This window comes from Manacus vitellinus, unplaced genomic scaffold, assembly GCF_001715985.3.
Source record: "Manacus vitellinus isolate BGI_N305 unplaced genomic scaffold, ASM171598v3 scaffold_4_pilon, whole genome shotgun sequence".
NCBI classification, from domain to species: Eukaryota; Metazoa; Chordata; class Aves; order Passeriformes; family Pipridae; genus Manacus; species Manacus vitellinus.
Genome location: NW_021940604.1, coordinates 23,685,499 through 23,698,650, shown reverse-complemented (window position 1 = coordinate 23,698,650; position 13,152 = coordinate 23,685,499). Strand labels below are relative to the sequence as shown.

Below are 13,152 nucleotides of genomic sequence, written 5' to 3'. Positions count from 1 at the left end.
TCCTGGCATTTTCCACAGCTTAGCAGCATGTGTACCATCAGAAAGCAGAGCTCAGCTGCTGTGCAGTATCCTGGACTGCTGCGCAGATAATGGTGATGCTCATGCATCATCTGAGCCCTTAAACATCTAGAGGAAAACTAAAGAGGAATTTAAGCACTGTCTAGAAATTGGTAGATGTGAGGTCTTGCTTAACAAAGTCACATGGAAGCATGCATATATGAGCTGCCACGCATGTATGGAGCCAGGTCTGCCTTGGAGGGCCTGTTTCCATGCCTGAGGCCAGATGGGAGTCTGTCGAGACTTTGTGTCATGTCAGGCGTTCCCGATCCAGTTGATGTGTTTGAGTATGCTGAACACATGCCAGAAGGAAGGAACTCTTCTGGCTAAGGCATTGCTTTTATGCAGTCATTGCTGGAAGACTTGTGAGAAAGGGAGTGGCAGTGTCATTTCTGTCTATGAGTGTACACTGTAACACCAAGACACTCAGGCTTAAATGACTTTACCCTGGGGGATTTCAAACCCTACTTCCCAGCTTCCACAGGAAGGCCTAAATTGTGAGAGGTTATTTCCAGTCCACTACAGATACCTTTCCCCACAGAAAAGAGTCTGAGGTTTGTTATCCAGAAGACATTTAAATTGGATACAGTGATGCAGGGAGTTTCATGTAGGCAGAATTCCTTTGACAGCAGAAGCATTTTGACAGAGGGGGAGAAGAGTCATTTCCCCATTTTGGAGGATTCAGATTTTACAGTTTTCACTTGTCGTGAATTTCACCTCAGAAGTATGAATTTTGCAGCTTTTGTCTAGTCAGAGATTGATGTTGCCATAACCTACTGTAAAAGTTATAAATGAAAGCAGTAAGTGATAAGCAGTACTGACAGGGCTGTCATCATGTGAAGCTGTAGAAAATCAATATTATCTTACCATGTGTTTGGGTCTGAAGATGAAAATTCCTACAATGAATGGGGTTTGGCGCAATGGAAAAGGGATTTGGCATTGATTAAAATGTATTTTAAAACATACTTAAAGATATGATGCAAGAATCAACCACAGAGATGTTTGTGTGTGCCTTAAGATAAGGAAGTTTTATGTTCCATGGAATAAGATCTCTTGTGTGTTTTGAATAACAGGTTTTTATGACTTTTTAAATTTCTTTTAAATAACTGGTTGTAGAGCAAAAACATTGTCTTTGGTCTTAAACAATCAAGAAACCTCTGAAATAAAAGGGTTGTGTGGAGTAATGATGTTCACAGTCACCGTCTGGAGTTCTAACATCCTATAAAAAGTGCTCATCTTCCCTTTGCAGGAGCTGTCTGAACCCTGCATAGCTCTTTTTGAAAAGACGGGTTTCCAAGGAAAGAAAATTGAATTCAGTACAGAAATCTTAAATCTCCAGTTCCTGGGATACAGTCCTCGAATAGCTTCAGTTCAAGTCCTTGGTGGCATGTAAGTTTAAAATTACTTTTTGATTCTGTAGAATGATGTACTTATTCAGCAGAAACATTACAGGTGCTAAGAACCAAGGAATGTAAAATTAGAATATCATAATGTGCGTAGTGCATTTTCTTCTTGCAGAGCAGGTTCTTCTTATGGAGCATCTTCACTTCATTTCATTTTCCTGTTTCAACACTTGACTGGTGTCCTGTGCTAGAAGTTGAAATGAATTTGAATAAAGCTCACAAGGAAACTAGTGTCATCTCTCATGCCATACTATAAAAGTCAGCTCGTATACCATCCAACTTCTGTGCTCTTGGTTTAGATCTCAGTCATAAAAAAATCATTCACTTTGTGATCTATGTCATAAGTTCAAAATTTTCGTCCTTTAACCTTGTTATGGACACAGTGTTACAATCAGATCATTATCTGGCCTCCTCTGGCATTAGTAATCATCCCTTTTTTCTTCAGGAATTGGATGAGACCCTGGGTTGTAAATCTAGCAGTTAAATTTGTTAGCTGTTTTTAAGAAGTTTTGTTCTCTAAATGTACTCTTGAAAAGAATGTAAAAAAATAGTCTGTGATGAAGTTTAAAAGCTGTTCGGAAGAATTTTTAAAATTACTGTGCTATCTTCTAGGGTTCCAGTAGATCTGTTACATTTCTCTTTTTGTTTTTTTTCTCTGTTTTTAACCTCTAAGATATTTGTCTCAAGTATATATTCTTTTTTTTCTTTCTAAGTTAAAGAATGCGACTTTTTTAAAACAATAGATCCACGTTACTATTGCTTTGCATTTAAGTGTGTTCTTTTGAAGAGGTAAATTTCCAAGGAGTGTGTTAGAGAGATGCTGTTGGAAAGCTTAAGGCTGCCCTCAAGTGGATAGCTAATACCAGATCTGTAGAGCAAACCATTTCCTCCATCTGGATAAGCTGGTCAAAGGGTTTCCTTAGCTCATTGAACTGAACTTTTGAAACAAAGGTTATAAGAAAAGGTACATGTTCTGTATTCTGAAGCCTCCTGAGATTTCAGTATCTTTCATCCTAACCACAATATAGCTGATTTTTACTTTCCATAACATAAAGTCAAACATCAAGTTACTTCTTTGCCAATAACATGGTTACCATGATTCCAGGTAATAGAGTGTGTGTTTCCTGTCCAATGCATATATGTGGGTTTTTTTCTGGTGAATCGCTGGAAACATGTAGAATACGATTTGAAAATTCTGATTTCATTATAGCAGTGTCAGCTGCTGAAATGTGTCAAAATACAAGGTTTAGTTTCCTTGCCCCTACTGCCTCCGTTATTGAAGGGGGGTTTCATCTTCTCATCCTTTGCTAAGAGACCTCCATTTATAATTCTCCTAATTTCATACCCAGGATAGATATGTATTAGGCTGTGAAAAACACCAAAATTAAGATGAGTGTGCTTCTAGTTATAGATGTTTGCTGACAAACCAGTCAGAGGAAGGAGGTAACAGGAAAATGTGCATATTGAGTGTTCATGTACTCAAAAACCCATGGCTGTTTGACAGTTCCAGCAAATCAGTGTGAGAAAACTCTACAAATTGCACCATATTGTAGCCTACTTTGAAGCCTCGTTGTAATTCACTGTCTGTGCCAATAGTAGAGAATCAGAAGTTGGGTTCTGACAGATGACACTCAGTGTGTGATTGTAAATGTAGTTGGATGTGTGCTAGGGAACGCTAAACAAAATTTTTTTGTATGCACTCTTGCTCTCTCTTTGTCTCTTCCCTGCCCCCCTTTCAGGTATTTGGAAAGAAGAAAGGTGTTCTGAAACAAACATCTATCAAAACACCCAAGAGCTTCACCCTGTTGCAGTTTTCAGTATTTCCCTGTTGCAGTCTGAATCCAGAGCAATTCTTTCCCACATGCCTCAGGCCAAATTTAGATACACGAAACTTTAGGTTCTGCACCTGCAGCCATCTAGCATATATGGCATATGCAGCATATAGATCTGTGCTCCCTGAGGAGTCAGTGCCTCCTGAAAATAGATGATATTTACAAGTTTGGTTCTCCCAAGAAAATGCTTTGTTTTCTTCAGCTTCTAATTTTTAAATAACAGGACTTTAAAATTTGAACTCCAGTGTATTCATCTTAATGAGCCGGTCTAAATCAGGACACGATTTTATTATTTTTCAAAGCCTCTTACAAAGAAGGTCATTGACTTTGCAAAGCTAAACACTACTACTTTGTGGGACAGATTCTGTTAAACCCATTTTTTGATTCCAAAGAAGAATTTGGCAGTAAAAATATTCTTTTTTTTTTTTTTTCACTTGTAGATGGATAATTTATGAACATAGTAATTACAGGGGCCGTCAGATGTTGTTAACACCGAATGAAATTCCAGACTGGTATAAAGCAAGTGGCTATTGTCAGATAGGTTCTCTGAGACCTTTACTGCAGGTGAGTAGGCTTTGACGTGAGCTTATGTCAAAGTACTAATTTATATTTTGTAGTGAGGTTGGGAAGATACACAGTTGAAAGCAGCATTACAGCCTTGATGCATGTCACAAGCTTCAGTAATGGCAATTGTATAAAGAAATCACTCTAGAGTTTCACTTGTAATAAAATCTGTTTGATTATGCTACATGGCTTTGCAGTTATAATGCTTAAACTGTTCATTAATCAAACTTTAAACCAAAGTATAGAAGACAGCATATAAGGATTAACTAAGGATTAACAAATAATGACTATAACTACTATATATGAATTATTTGAAATTGTTTCATAATTAGCACCCAAACTGGTTACTGGCATATTGTCTGTACTATCTGCATTATTTTTCTAACAACAAGAAAATTGGTCAAAAAAAAAAAAAGATACTTCAATTAGTAGTGATTTTTGTGTTGATTTAGGAGGGAAGGTCCCTCCCTGCTTATTACTTGGCAGAATAATTTGCAGATCTAATGCAAAATTTATTCTTGTGGTGCCCTTTCCATTTTGTTCTCTAAGTAAGGACCAGGTGACTTTGTCCAATGGTGTGGCAGTCCTGGGAGCTTTAACATTTGAGATTCTTCTTGAGCTATCTTTTATTGAAGAAACAGCTTTTTCTAATTCACAGTTTACTTGTACCTGCAACCAAATATATTTGCTTGCTGTCATAGTGTTGTCTTTGTATAGTCTTAAGCAGAGTTAGGAATAATACATTTTGACTGCCCTGCTGAGAGCTTGTCTAAACAGAAATGTAAATTAACAGGCCGCAGCATGAATGTGCAGTGAAATACTTGCTGCCAGTGAAATAAGCAGCACTGCAGAAGTGCACCCTTAATGGAAGCTAAGAGGATCTGTACAAGGAGGTAGCAGAGAGAAGTTAGTGTTGCTCTGAACTAAAAATTCTTAGCTTTCCTCTGTGTGCTAATTTCAGTGCATAGGTGAGCCTAAAACTCTCCATGCAGAATAGCGACTTCTCAAAGCTTGTCCAAAATGTTCATGGGCTTTCAAATTTAAATTCTCAAATAAAAAAGCGAAGCTTTCTGAAAGAAAGAGGGAGGCATGGGGTTCAGCACTGACAGTAATTGTTCTGAAGTTAACCAAGAGCAAGATGTGTTCTCTGTGGTTAAAGAATTCTTTTGTTTTCTGCAGAAACGTGTGTACTTCAGGCTTCGAAACAAGGAAACAGGAAAATTCATGTCAGCTGATGGAAACTTAGATAATCTGAATCTTCTCAGAATACAGGTTGCAGAAGATACAGACTCAGATGATCAAATCTGGGTTTATCAGGATGGATTCATAAGGTGCCGGGTAAGGTTCAAGTTCAATGTGCATCTTCTCTTTTCCTCTCTAGTAGTAGGGCTTTCTGAATTTAATTCCTACTACATCATCTTAATTTATTTTATAGGCATATTCTGTTTCATCTGTAATATAATCTTGCTGTAGGGGGGTGTTTTTAGTGAGTTTTTATTTTAATTGAACTCTGGCTTTTTCTGGTGACCCTAACTAGTAGTGTGATTTTTTTTTTTTAAATATATATAATTGAAATTTTGAGAAATTATAGTTATGATTTATTGTCTTCTAAAGAATAGTAGCCTCAGAAGTACAATCAACACCAGAAGACCATTGTCTTCACTTCATGAGCTCTTTTCATGTACATGCCCTCTTTCTCCACAGTGAAAATATCACAAAAGTGTCAAAGCAGGAGAGACCTTTTAAAATAGACCTTTCCTGGTAATGTTTGAAATATGCATACCTTGTGGTAGGTCAGTTAGTGTAATGTAGGTTGTATACTCTTCTGCATTCAGGCAAGCTTAAAGATAAAATCCCATTCTTTTGTGGGGTGGGTTTTTTTGTTGGGTTTTGGTTTGTTTTGTGGTTTTTTGTTTGTTTTCTGTTCATCCCTGTATTTGTCAAATTCATCCTTTTCCTTTCCTCTGTACAAGTTTCCAAATCACACCCTACTTTTCTCACAGTCCATAAAACTAATCACGTGCAAATTGTCATTGAGGTGAGCAGAGGTATGTGCAGTTCATATAATGTTTAAGCTTGAAAAGTCTTAGCTAGGGATGCCAGCCAAAAGAAAATTAAGTTACTTTAATACTGTTAAATAGCTGGACTGCAAAGAATCATGTGAACTTTTTCTGTAGGATTGTATAACTTCAAAGGAGCCATTTAGAACTATGTCATCTATGCTGGAGGGAAGAATCTTACTGTTAATAAGCTAAGGTATTGTTCGGACATGTTTACAGGACACGTGCAGTTGTAAAAGGGATTTACACAGACAGCAAAATGATGCAAAGTAAGCTAAAAGCTTTAATATTGCATACAGAAGGCTTATCTTTTGATGGTGCCTCTCAAACGTCACTGAAAGTATTCATATTGAGACAGCGTGGTATTATGTGGCTTTAGATAAATGCTCCTGGTTTTTGTCCCTGTTTCTGTATCTCATAAAGCAATTTTCCTGTGCACAAAAAATACACAGCTCGTGCTGTTTAGCAGTCAGGTAGTTTATGTGGAGTGCAAGCTGGCAACACTGATCTTAAGTGACTGAAATCTTACAGAGCTCTGCCATCTTTCTGTTGAATGGTAGTAAATCTACTTCGCACAAAACAAAAATTGGTTTTTACCACATAGTAAGAAGAAAATTGAAAAATTGAGCTCCTGGGTGGGTAGGCATGTAGGCAGACATAGGTCATTGGAAGAACTTGTGCCTTTCTTCTCGTAAGCTTGGGTCATCTCACTGAGTCACAGTACCTTGAGGTATGCCTGAGGTTTTCAAGGAAGGCCTGTTTAAGTATGTGGGATAACCAGTAAGCAGGATATGAAAGTCATTCTGCTCATTTCGTCAGAAACAGATATGAATAGCAGATAAAAATTCAGGTCTCCTCACTCTTCATGTGTTTCTTGGAGATAGATGCAGTACTGGCTTAGTGGACGTAACGTGTAAGACTGGAGCCTTCGTAGTCCCACTCGAGAATGTTTTAGATACAGATTTCAGAACTGCAGAACTAAATCGACTTACCTGAATTCTGGGTTATGATAGTCAGAAGTACTAGTTTTTCAAAAAGTAGTGCTTTGAAAAATACTGGCAAAAAATAGTTTAAGGGCATATCAACAATGACAGATGGGCATTTAATCTGCCACAGAAGTGCATTCAGTAGTTAAAAGGTGCAGCTTATGGTGATCTATTGAAAATCACTGTTCATTTAGAATAATTAACTGCTATTTACTACAGCCTTAATAATGTTTTGAAGTAAGCTTGATTTTTGCCAGTTCTTTTTTTAACCAAGAAGACACTTGCAGAGTTTTAAAATCAAGTAATAAGAATTACTAGGAAAAGAGTAGAACAAAGAAGCAAATATTATTGTGATACATTGTGAAATTCTTACACTTGATACTGTGTAGCTACATCCTTTATCTCAAAAGGTTACTGCAGAACTAGAAACGACTGAACAAAAAAAATTGTGCAGAGGAGATGGAGGGCTTCTATATAAGGAAGAAACAAAAGAGCTAGGACTTTCTAGCCTGTAAAGGGGACACTTTGAGGGATGGTACATTTGAAGTGTCTGCAAACAGCTTGGACAAGACATCCCTTTAAAAAAGGGAGGGGTGAGGAAAGCATCAAATAAAACTAGTAGTTGCCTATCATTTTTTTTTTTTTTAAATACTAGGCAAGATTTAGAACTTCTTGCCACAGAAGGGTTATGATACAGAAGAGTGTTCATGTAAAAGGGTTACACTGATCTGAGTGGGTAGTGACAGAGAACAAGCATTAGAGGTATTGGGTCTGCATGGAAAAGCCCAGGCTGGCAATTGTTGTAGACTTGGTGAGATAACCAGGAACATACTGCATACAAGAGTAGGGTGCATGTAGTCTTCCTCAGCATCTGTTATTAGCTACTGCTAGAGAGAGGTGTTAACTGTACCTTTTGATCTGATACAGCATGGTTATTTTAATCTTCCTGTGTAGTGGAGAGTCTCAGCAGAAACAGGTACAAAAGAAAAATAAGTAGTCTTGTGTTCAGGTCAAAAATATGTTCCTTGAGGGAAAGTAATTCCTGAATTCACTTCTTATCTGATGACATTTCTCCTATCCAATAAAAAAAACCAGTGGATACTAGAAGTAAGGCCATTTTGAATAATTGCTGTTGCCTTTCTGATGATACAGATGGCAGAGGATTGCTGCTTGACAATTGTTGGAAATCTTATAACTCCTGGCTCTAAACTTGGTCTGTCATTTGAGCGGAACGAAGACAAACAATATTGGCATATTAGTCCCGATGGCAGGATTTATAGCAAGATGAAACCCAAGCTGGTTTTAGATGTCAAAGGTAAGCAAATGTTATCTTATTACATCGGGTCTTAATTACACAGTATTTACAGTGGGATATGCAGTAAATGTGCCTATAAATTAAGGATGGTGCTTTAGTTACTTTAGTCTAGAAGCAAAAAAGACCCGATCAGCTTGTTTGACCTCCTGAATTATACAGGCCCTAGGACTTAATTTCATTTTTCCTATATACAATTTAGTAACTCACAGTACTTGCTTATCTTGTATTCTCAGTGTCCACTCACTGTAGATATCCTCAGTTAATTTTTGGGTGATGTGAATATGATTATTTAAAATGCTGAAGCAAGAACAACCTAACTTCTCATTAACTTTAATTTGAATAGAGCAAATTTTCTTATATAGTAGCTGTAGATGCAATAGCCAAAGGATATTAGGAAAGCAAAGGCAGGCTTTACACTGATATGATTAGATGCAAAAAGTTTTTTCATTGGTTTATTAATGGCTATACCTTTATTGCAAGCATAAGAATCTGCCATAGTAGCTGAAGGTCTCTGCACAATTGATGTGTGTTTTGGAGTCAATTTTGTCATAGTAATTTGATTTGTGTAGATACTGTTTCTTAACTTTGTTTTTATAGCTTCATAGAAGGTCTGAAAAACCAGCAAATGGAATTATTAGCAGAATTAGCATAATCATATGTTCTTACATAACTGCCTTTTTGGGTGAGGGGAACAATCATTTTCTATAGCTGTTAATTCTTTTTAGCTGTTTTAAAATTAATTTTGTATGATGCCGTGGCATTACGTACATCACTTACAAATACCACCACCACACCACCCAAAAACCCCAACCAAAAAAAAATAAAACACCAAGGAAAACCTCAAAACCAAAAAAACCCAAAACCACCCAACCAGAAAGATATCAGAGTCAACACTTTAGAACTAAAAAGGACAAGACTCATAGAATCATAGAATATCCTGAGTTGGAAGGAACCCACAAGGATCATCCAAGTCCAACTCCTTGCCCTGCACAGACACCCGAAGAATCCCACCATGTGCCTAAGAGCATTGTCCAAACACTTCCTGAACTCAGACAGGCTTGGTGCTGTGACAGCTTTCTTGGGGAGCCTCTTCCAGTGCACAGCCACCCTCTGGGTGAAGAACCTTTTCCTACTATCCCACTTAAACCTCCCCTGGCACAGCTTCATGCCATTCCCTTGGGTCCTGTCACTGGTCACCAGAGAGGAGAGATCAGTGCCTTCTTCTGCACCTACCCTCATGAGGAAGTTGTGAACTGCAGTGAGGTCTCCTCTCAGTCTCCTCTTCTCCAGGATGAACAGACCGAGTGACCTCAGCCACTTCTCATATGGCTTCCCCTCAAGGTCCTTCACCATCCTCGTGGCCCTCCTTTGGACATTCTCTAATAGTTTTATATTCTTCTTATATTGTGGCCCCCAAAACTGCACACAGGACTCAAGCTGAGGCTGTACCAGAGCAGAGCAGGACAATCACCTGCCTCAGCTGGGTAGGACTATCAGAACCGTGAGAAGAGGGTTACCTGATGTCTGACCAGAACACAACAGTAGCACAAATAGTCAAAAATTCTCTTTACTGCCATAAAAAGCTAGTGATGATTAATTATAAACTTACCAAGAAGACTCCAGTTCAAGGAACCTTTAGTCACAATGACTGCCATGCCTTTTCCTAAAGTCAGTTCTTAGTTGCATCAAACAAGCAGAAATACTATTGCATGGCCTTTTCTTCAGTTCATCGTGTTAAAAACAATCATGTATTCTGCATTTATAATTGAAGAACTTTACAATCGATAGGTCTGGTGGTGAAAGTATAGATGCACTCTTAGCTTTAAAAAAAAAAAGTAGATCTGTACAGTAAATTCGAAAGAGTAGGTACTTTTAGCTTTTACTGGAGAAAACCTAGTAGGAAAAATACCTATTTCTGCCAATTCTCCTGATCCATTCTGGACCACAAATTGAGTGTTAAAAGAATTCTTCAGCAAATGAATGCAGTTGTTCAACTGTGCAGTTACCAATGCCACCTTGTGGACATACAAAGCCTTGTCCAGACCACTACCCTACCAAATTAAAGAGTCTCTTTATCCACTGTAAAAAATATCCCATCTTCTTCCATTTTAACATGTTTAGATTCTATCAGATACTGCTGAAAATTATTTTTGCACTCACTGTGATAACTGAGCTATGTAGCCAATGTTATTGACTTTTTTCCCCCTTTCTGAAGAATTTTGCAAGTTGTGTATCTCTACTGCTTTTTAGTAATTGCCTGGCACTGGCAAGGAGAGAAATCATGTTTGTTAGCCTTCTGATTTGGGACAGTGGCACCAGAAAGCATCCCCCAAATTCCTGCAGTGGAGAACAGCTGAGTTTGAGTCAGTATTTCCCTAGTACAGAAGAGCAGTTCTTAAATGTGCCTGCCCATGCAGGACTCGAGGTGCATAGTATATTTCTTTATGAGGTCTGCTAGAATCCATATTTGTTACTGATCATAAGCTTTCAGCTGTCAGGCTTGTCTTTTGCTCATTCAGGGAGGGTGAGGCAGTTGGTGTGCAGAACAAAAAGACAGTGTCTGTGGGAATATACTGGCACGCTTGTATAAATGGTTGGCTCACATGGGTGCTTCCGATGGGAATACTGCCTCCTGTTGCAGGTGTGTTGTACTACAGGAGATGCATGTGTCCTACACTTCTACAGTACATAGCAGATCTGAGAAAAAAATAGTCAATTCTGACTTTCAGCTCTAGTCAAAGTTTTCTTTGCTTCTGAGTTTCTTAAGTCAGAATATTAATGGTACTCTTATGGGAACATGTTTGGCATTGCATCACATAATTAAATTAAGCTCCTCTAAGAAAGGGTTCTGTTTTGCATTCAGATATGTTTAGCTGCCAGTGGAAACAGCTGAACGTTGGGTGATATTCTGTGTATGCAGCTGGTCAAATAAAGGATTATAATGGCAAAGACTAAATGAGTGGTAGACCTTGTTGCTGACGTGATCACACGTGTATTGTCTGTTAGCAGCAGGACTTACCTTCATCATGTAAACATCATTTTTAGAGAGGAGTTACAACTGAGGACTGTTGTGGGGAAACTAAATAGCCAAGTGTGACTTCTGGGAAGTGACAGCCTTAAAGGAGCTACACCTGGCTGCATTGCAGTGTTTCTTTCCCACCTAGGCTGAAAAAGCCAAGGAACTGAATTACTGAAGGGGTGGAGAGGATCAGGCAGGCTGATCCTGATTAATTCAAAAATTGTTTCAAAATTAATTCCAAAAGCAGGCAGTGATGAAAACATGTCTATCATTTCAGTGCCTTGAGGTGAAGAGAAACTGTTTACACCAGCTCTTGCTAAATTTTCTCTGAAACAGAGAGTATTTGTCTCTAATTCTAAAGACAAATTTGAAATTTCTCTTTACAGGAGGCACACAGTATGATTGCGACCATGTTGTTGTCAACACAGTCAACGAGGAAAAGTTAACACAGTGTTGGGAACCACTAGTTGTATAAACCCAAGAAGCAAAGATGATGTTTCAACTGGCCACTACTCTGGACACTGGAATTGGCACTGCTATCTCTGAAGGATACAGGATCAACAATGAAAATTTTGTCTTTTATTCACAATTTTAAAAAGGAAGAGCAACAGAATTGTTTCACCTCCCTATCCAAGATTATTATCTCTACAAAAGCTTGAGTATATCTAAATTTTTTTTTTTAAATCAGCACAACTCAGTGTTGGCTAGAGAGTGATAGTATGCCTTGGGCTAGAATGGAACAACTAAAGGTGGGAGAGATCCCGTGGAGTTAGAGTTTTGTCAGTGAGTAGTTAACCCAGAATAGTCAATAAGTGTAACTTTAAATTATTTTTAAAAGATTTTTTTTAACTGAGAGAGAGGCTAAAAATATTAAAGCTTATTTTATAAAGGAGAGAAGTGAAAGTGTGTATGTAGCAATTTGGACCTGTGGGCTGTAGTTATAGAGAAATATTCACTACGGAAAATTAATATATTTCACTGGAATAAACTTATGTTTACTGAAAGTTGAAAGACTGCTAGCACAGCACATCCAAAGAATTTTTAACATGTGGCTTCAGGTGTATAGTTAGTATGCTAATATAGTAACTCCTAAATTAAGAAAAAATTCTAGATTTTCTCATGTGTAGACAATGTAAAGGATCAGACATTTGTTAGAAAACAGGTTGGCAAAAGAATGCATTGGAATGTGAAGAATTTTTGCCTGTTTTGTAGGCTGCCTAACTTTTCTGAGTTATGGGTATTTTTCTTCTTTGCCAAGTCAAATTTGTACCTTTTAAAATAGTTTCAGTAAGTATAGTCTTCCTGAACTCCAAAATCCTATAGACAACTAGAATTCTTAGGGAAAGTATCACTAAAGATGACTGCAACAGCACGTAAGTGCTGTGGTTACTGAGTTTTTCAGCCTGTTGGGCTTACAGTGGAGAATGCCAGAGTTCCCACTATTTCTGGTGGTGTTGGAGAGCAATGTCTGTGGTGGATTGCTGGCTTCTGGTTGGACAGAAGTGTCTGACTGCTCTAGGAAGGTGCATAGCCAAGCCTGGATATGTGCCCAGCCACAAGGGCTGTGCCCATTCAGTGTAAGTATTACTGGTTTAGCAAAGAGCTTGTCACAGGTAGGATGTCCTGATGACTGCAGGAGGTCCCTCTGTTGCCCTGCTTTGAACCTGGTTATGTTAGTTTTCCTTAATAATATTGACAAAAAGGTAAAATACAAACTAAGTCTTAAACTATGCTGCTGTGTTTTGTTCTGGCTTAGACCAGTGTTATTACAAGCTGCTCCTAGGAGCATCCAGGCCTTTGTCTTGCATAGTAAGTCTGTTTAACATTTTTGTTATTATCGTATTGCCCCAAAGGATACTGGTGCTTTTACCATTACCACCCTAGAGGAAGTGCCTTACTAATTTTCCTCCTTTTGT

At 38.1% G+C, this 13,152-nt stretch overlaps 1 protein-coding gene across 1 annotated transcript in view; it reads left to right on the top strand.

Moving 5' to 3' along the window:
• CRYBG1 (crystallin beta-gamma domain containing 1) overlaps positions 1–11,829 on the top strand; it is a 39,693-nt gene extending 27,864 nt beyond the window's left edge. Inside the window, exons 17-21 of the mRNA XM_018077850.1 lie at positions 1,307–1,446; positions 3,733–3,856; positions 5,036–5,194; positions 8,055–8,217; positions 11,623–11,829. Coding sequence (XP_017933339.1) covers positions 1,307–1,446; positions 3,733–3,856; positions 5,036–5,194; positions 8,055–8,217; positions 11,623–11,711 — 675 coding nt within the window. The 3' untranslated portion in view covers positions 11,712–11,829. The remainder of the gene's footprint in view (positions 1–1,306; positions 1,447–3,732; positions 3,857–5,035; positions 5,195–8,054; positions 8,218–11,622) is intronic.
• The last annotated feature ends 1,323 nt before the right edge of the window (positions 11,830–13,152 follow it).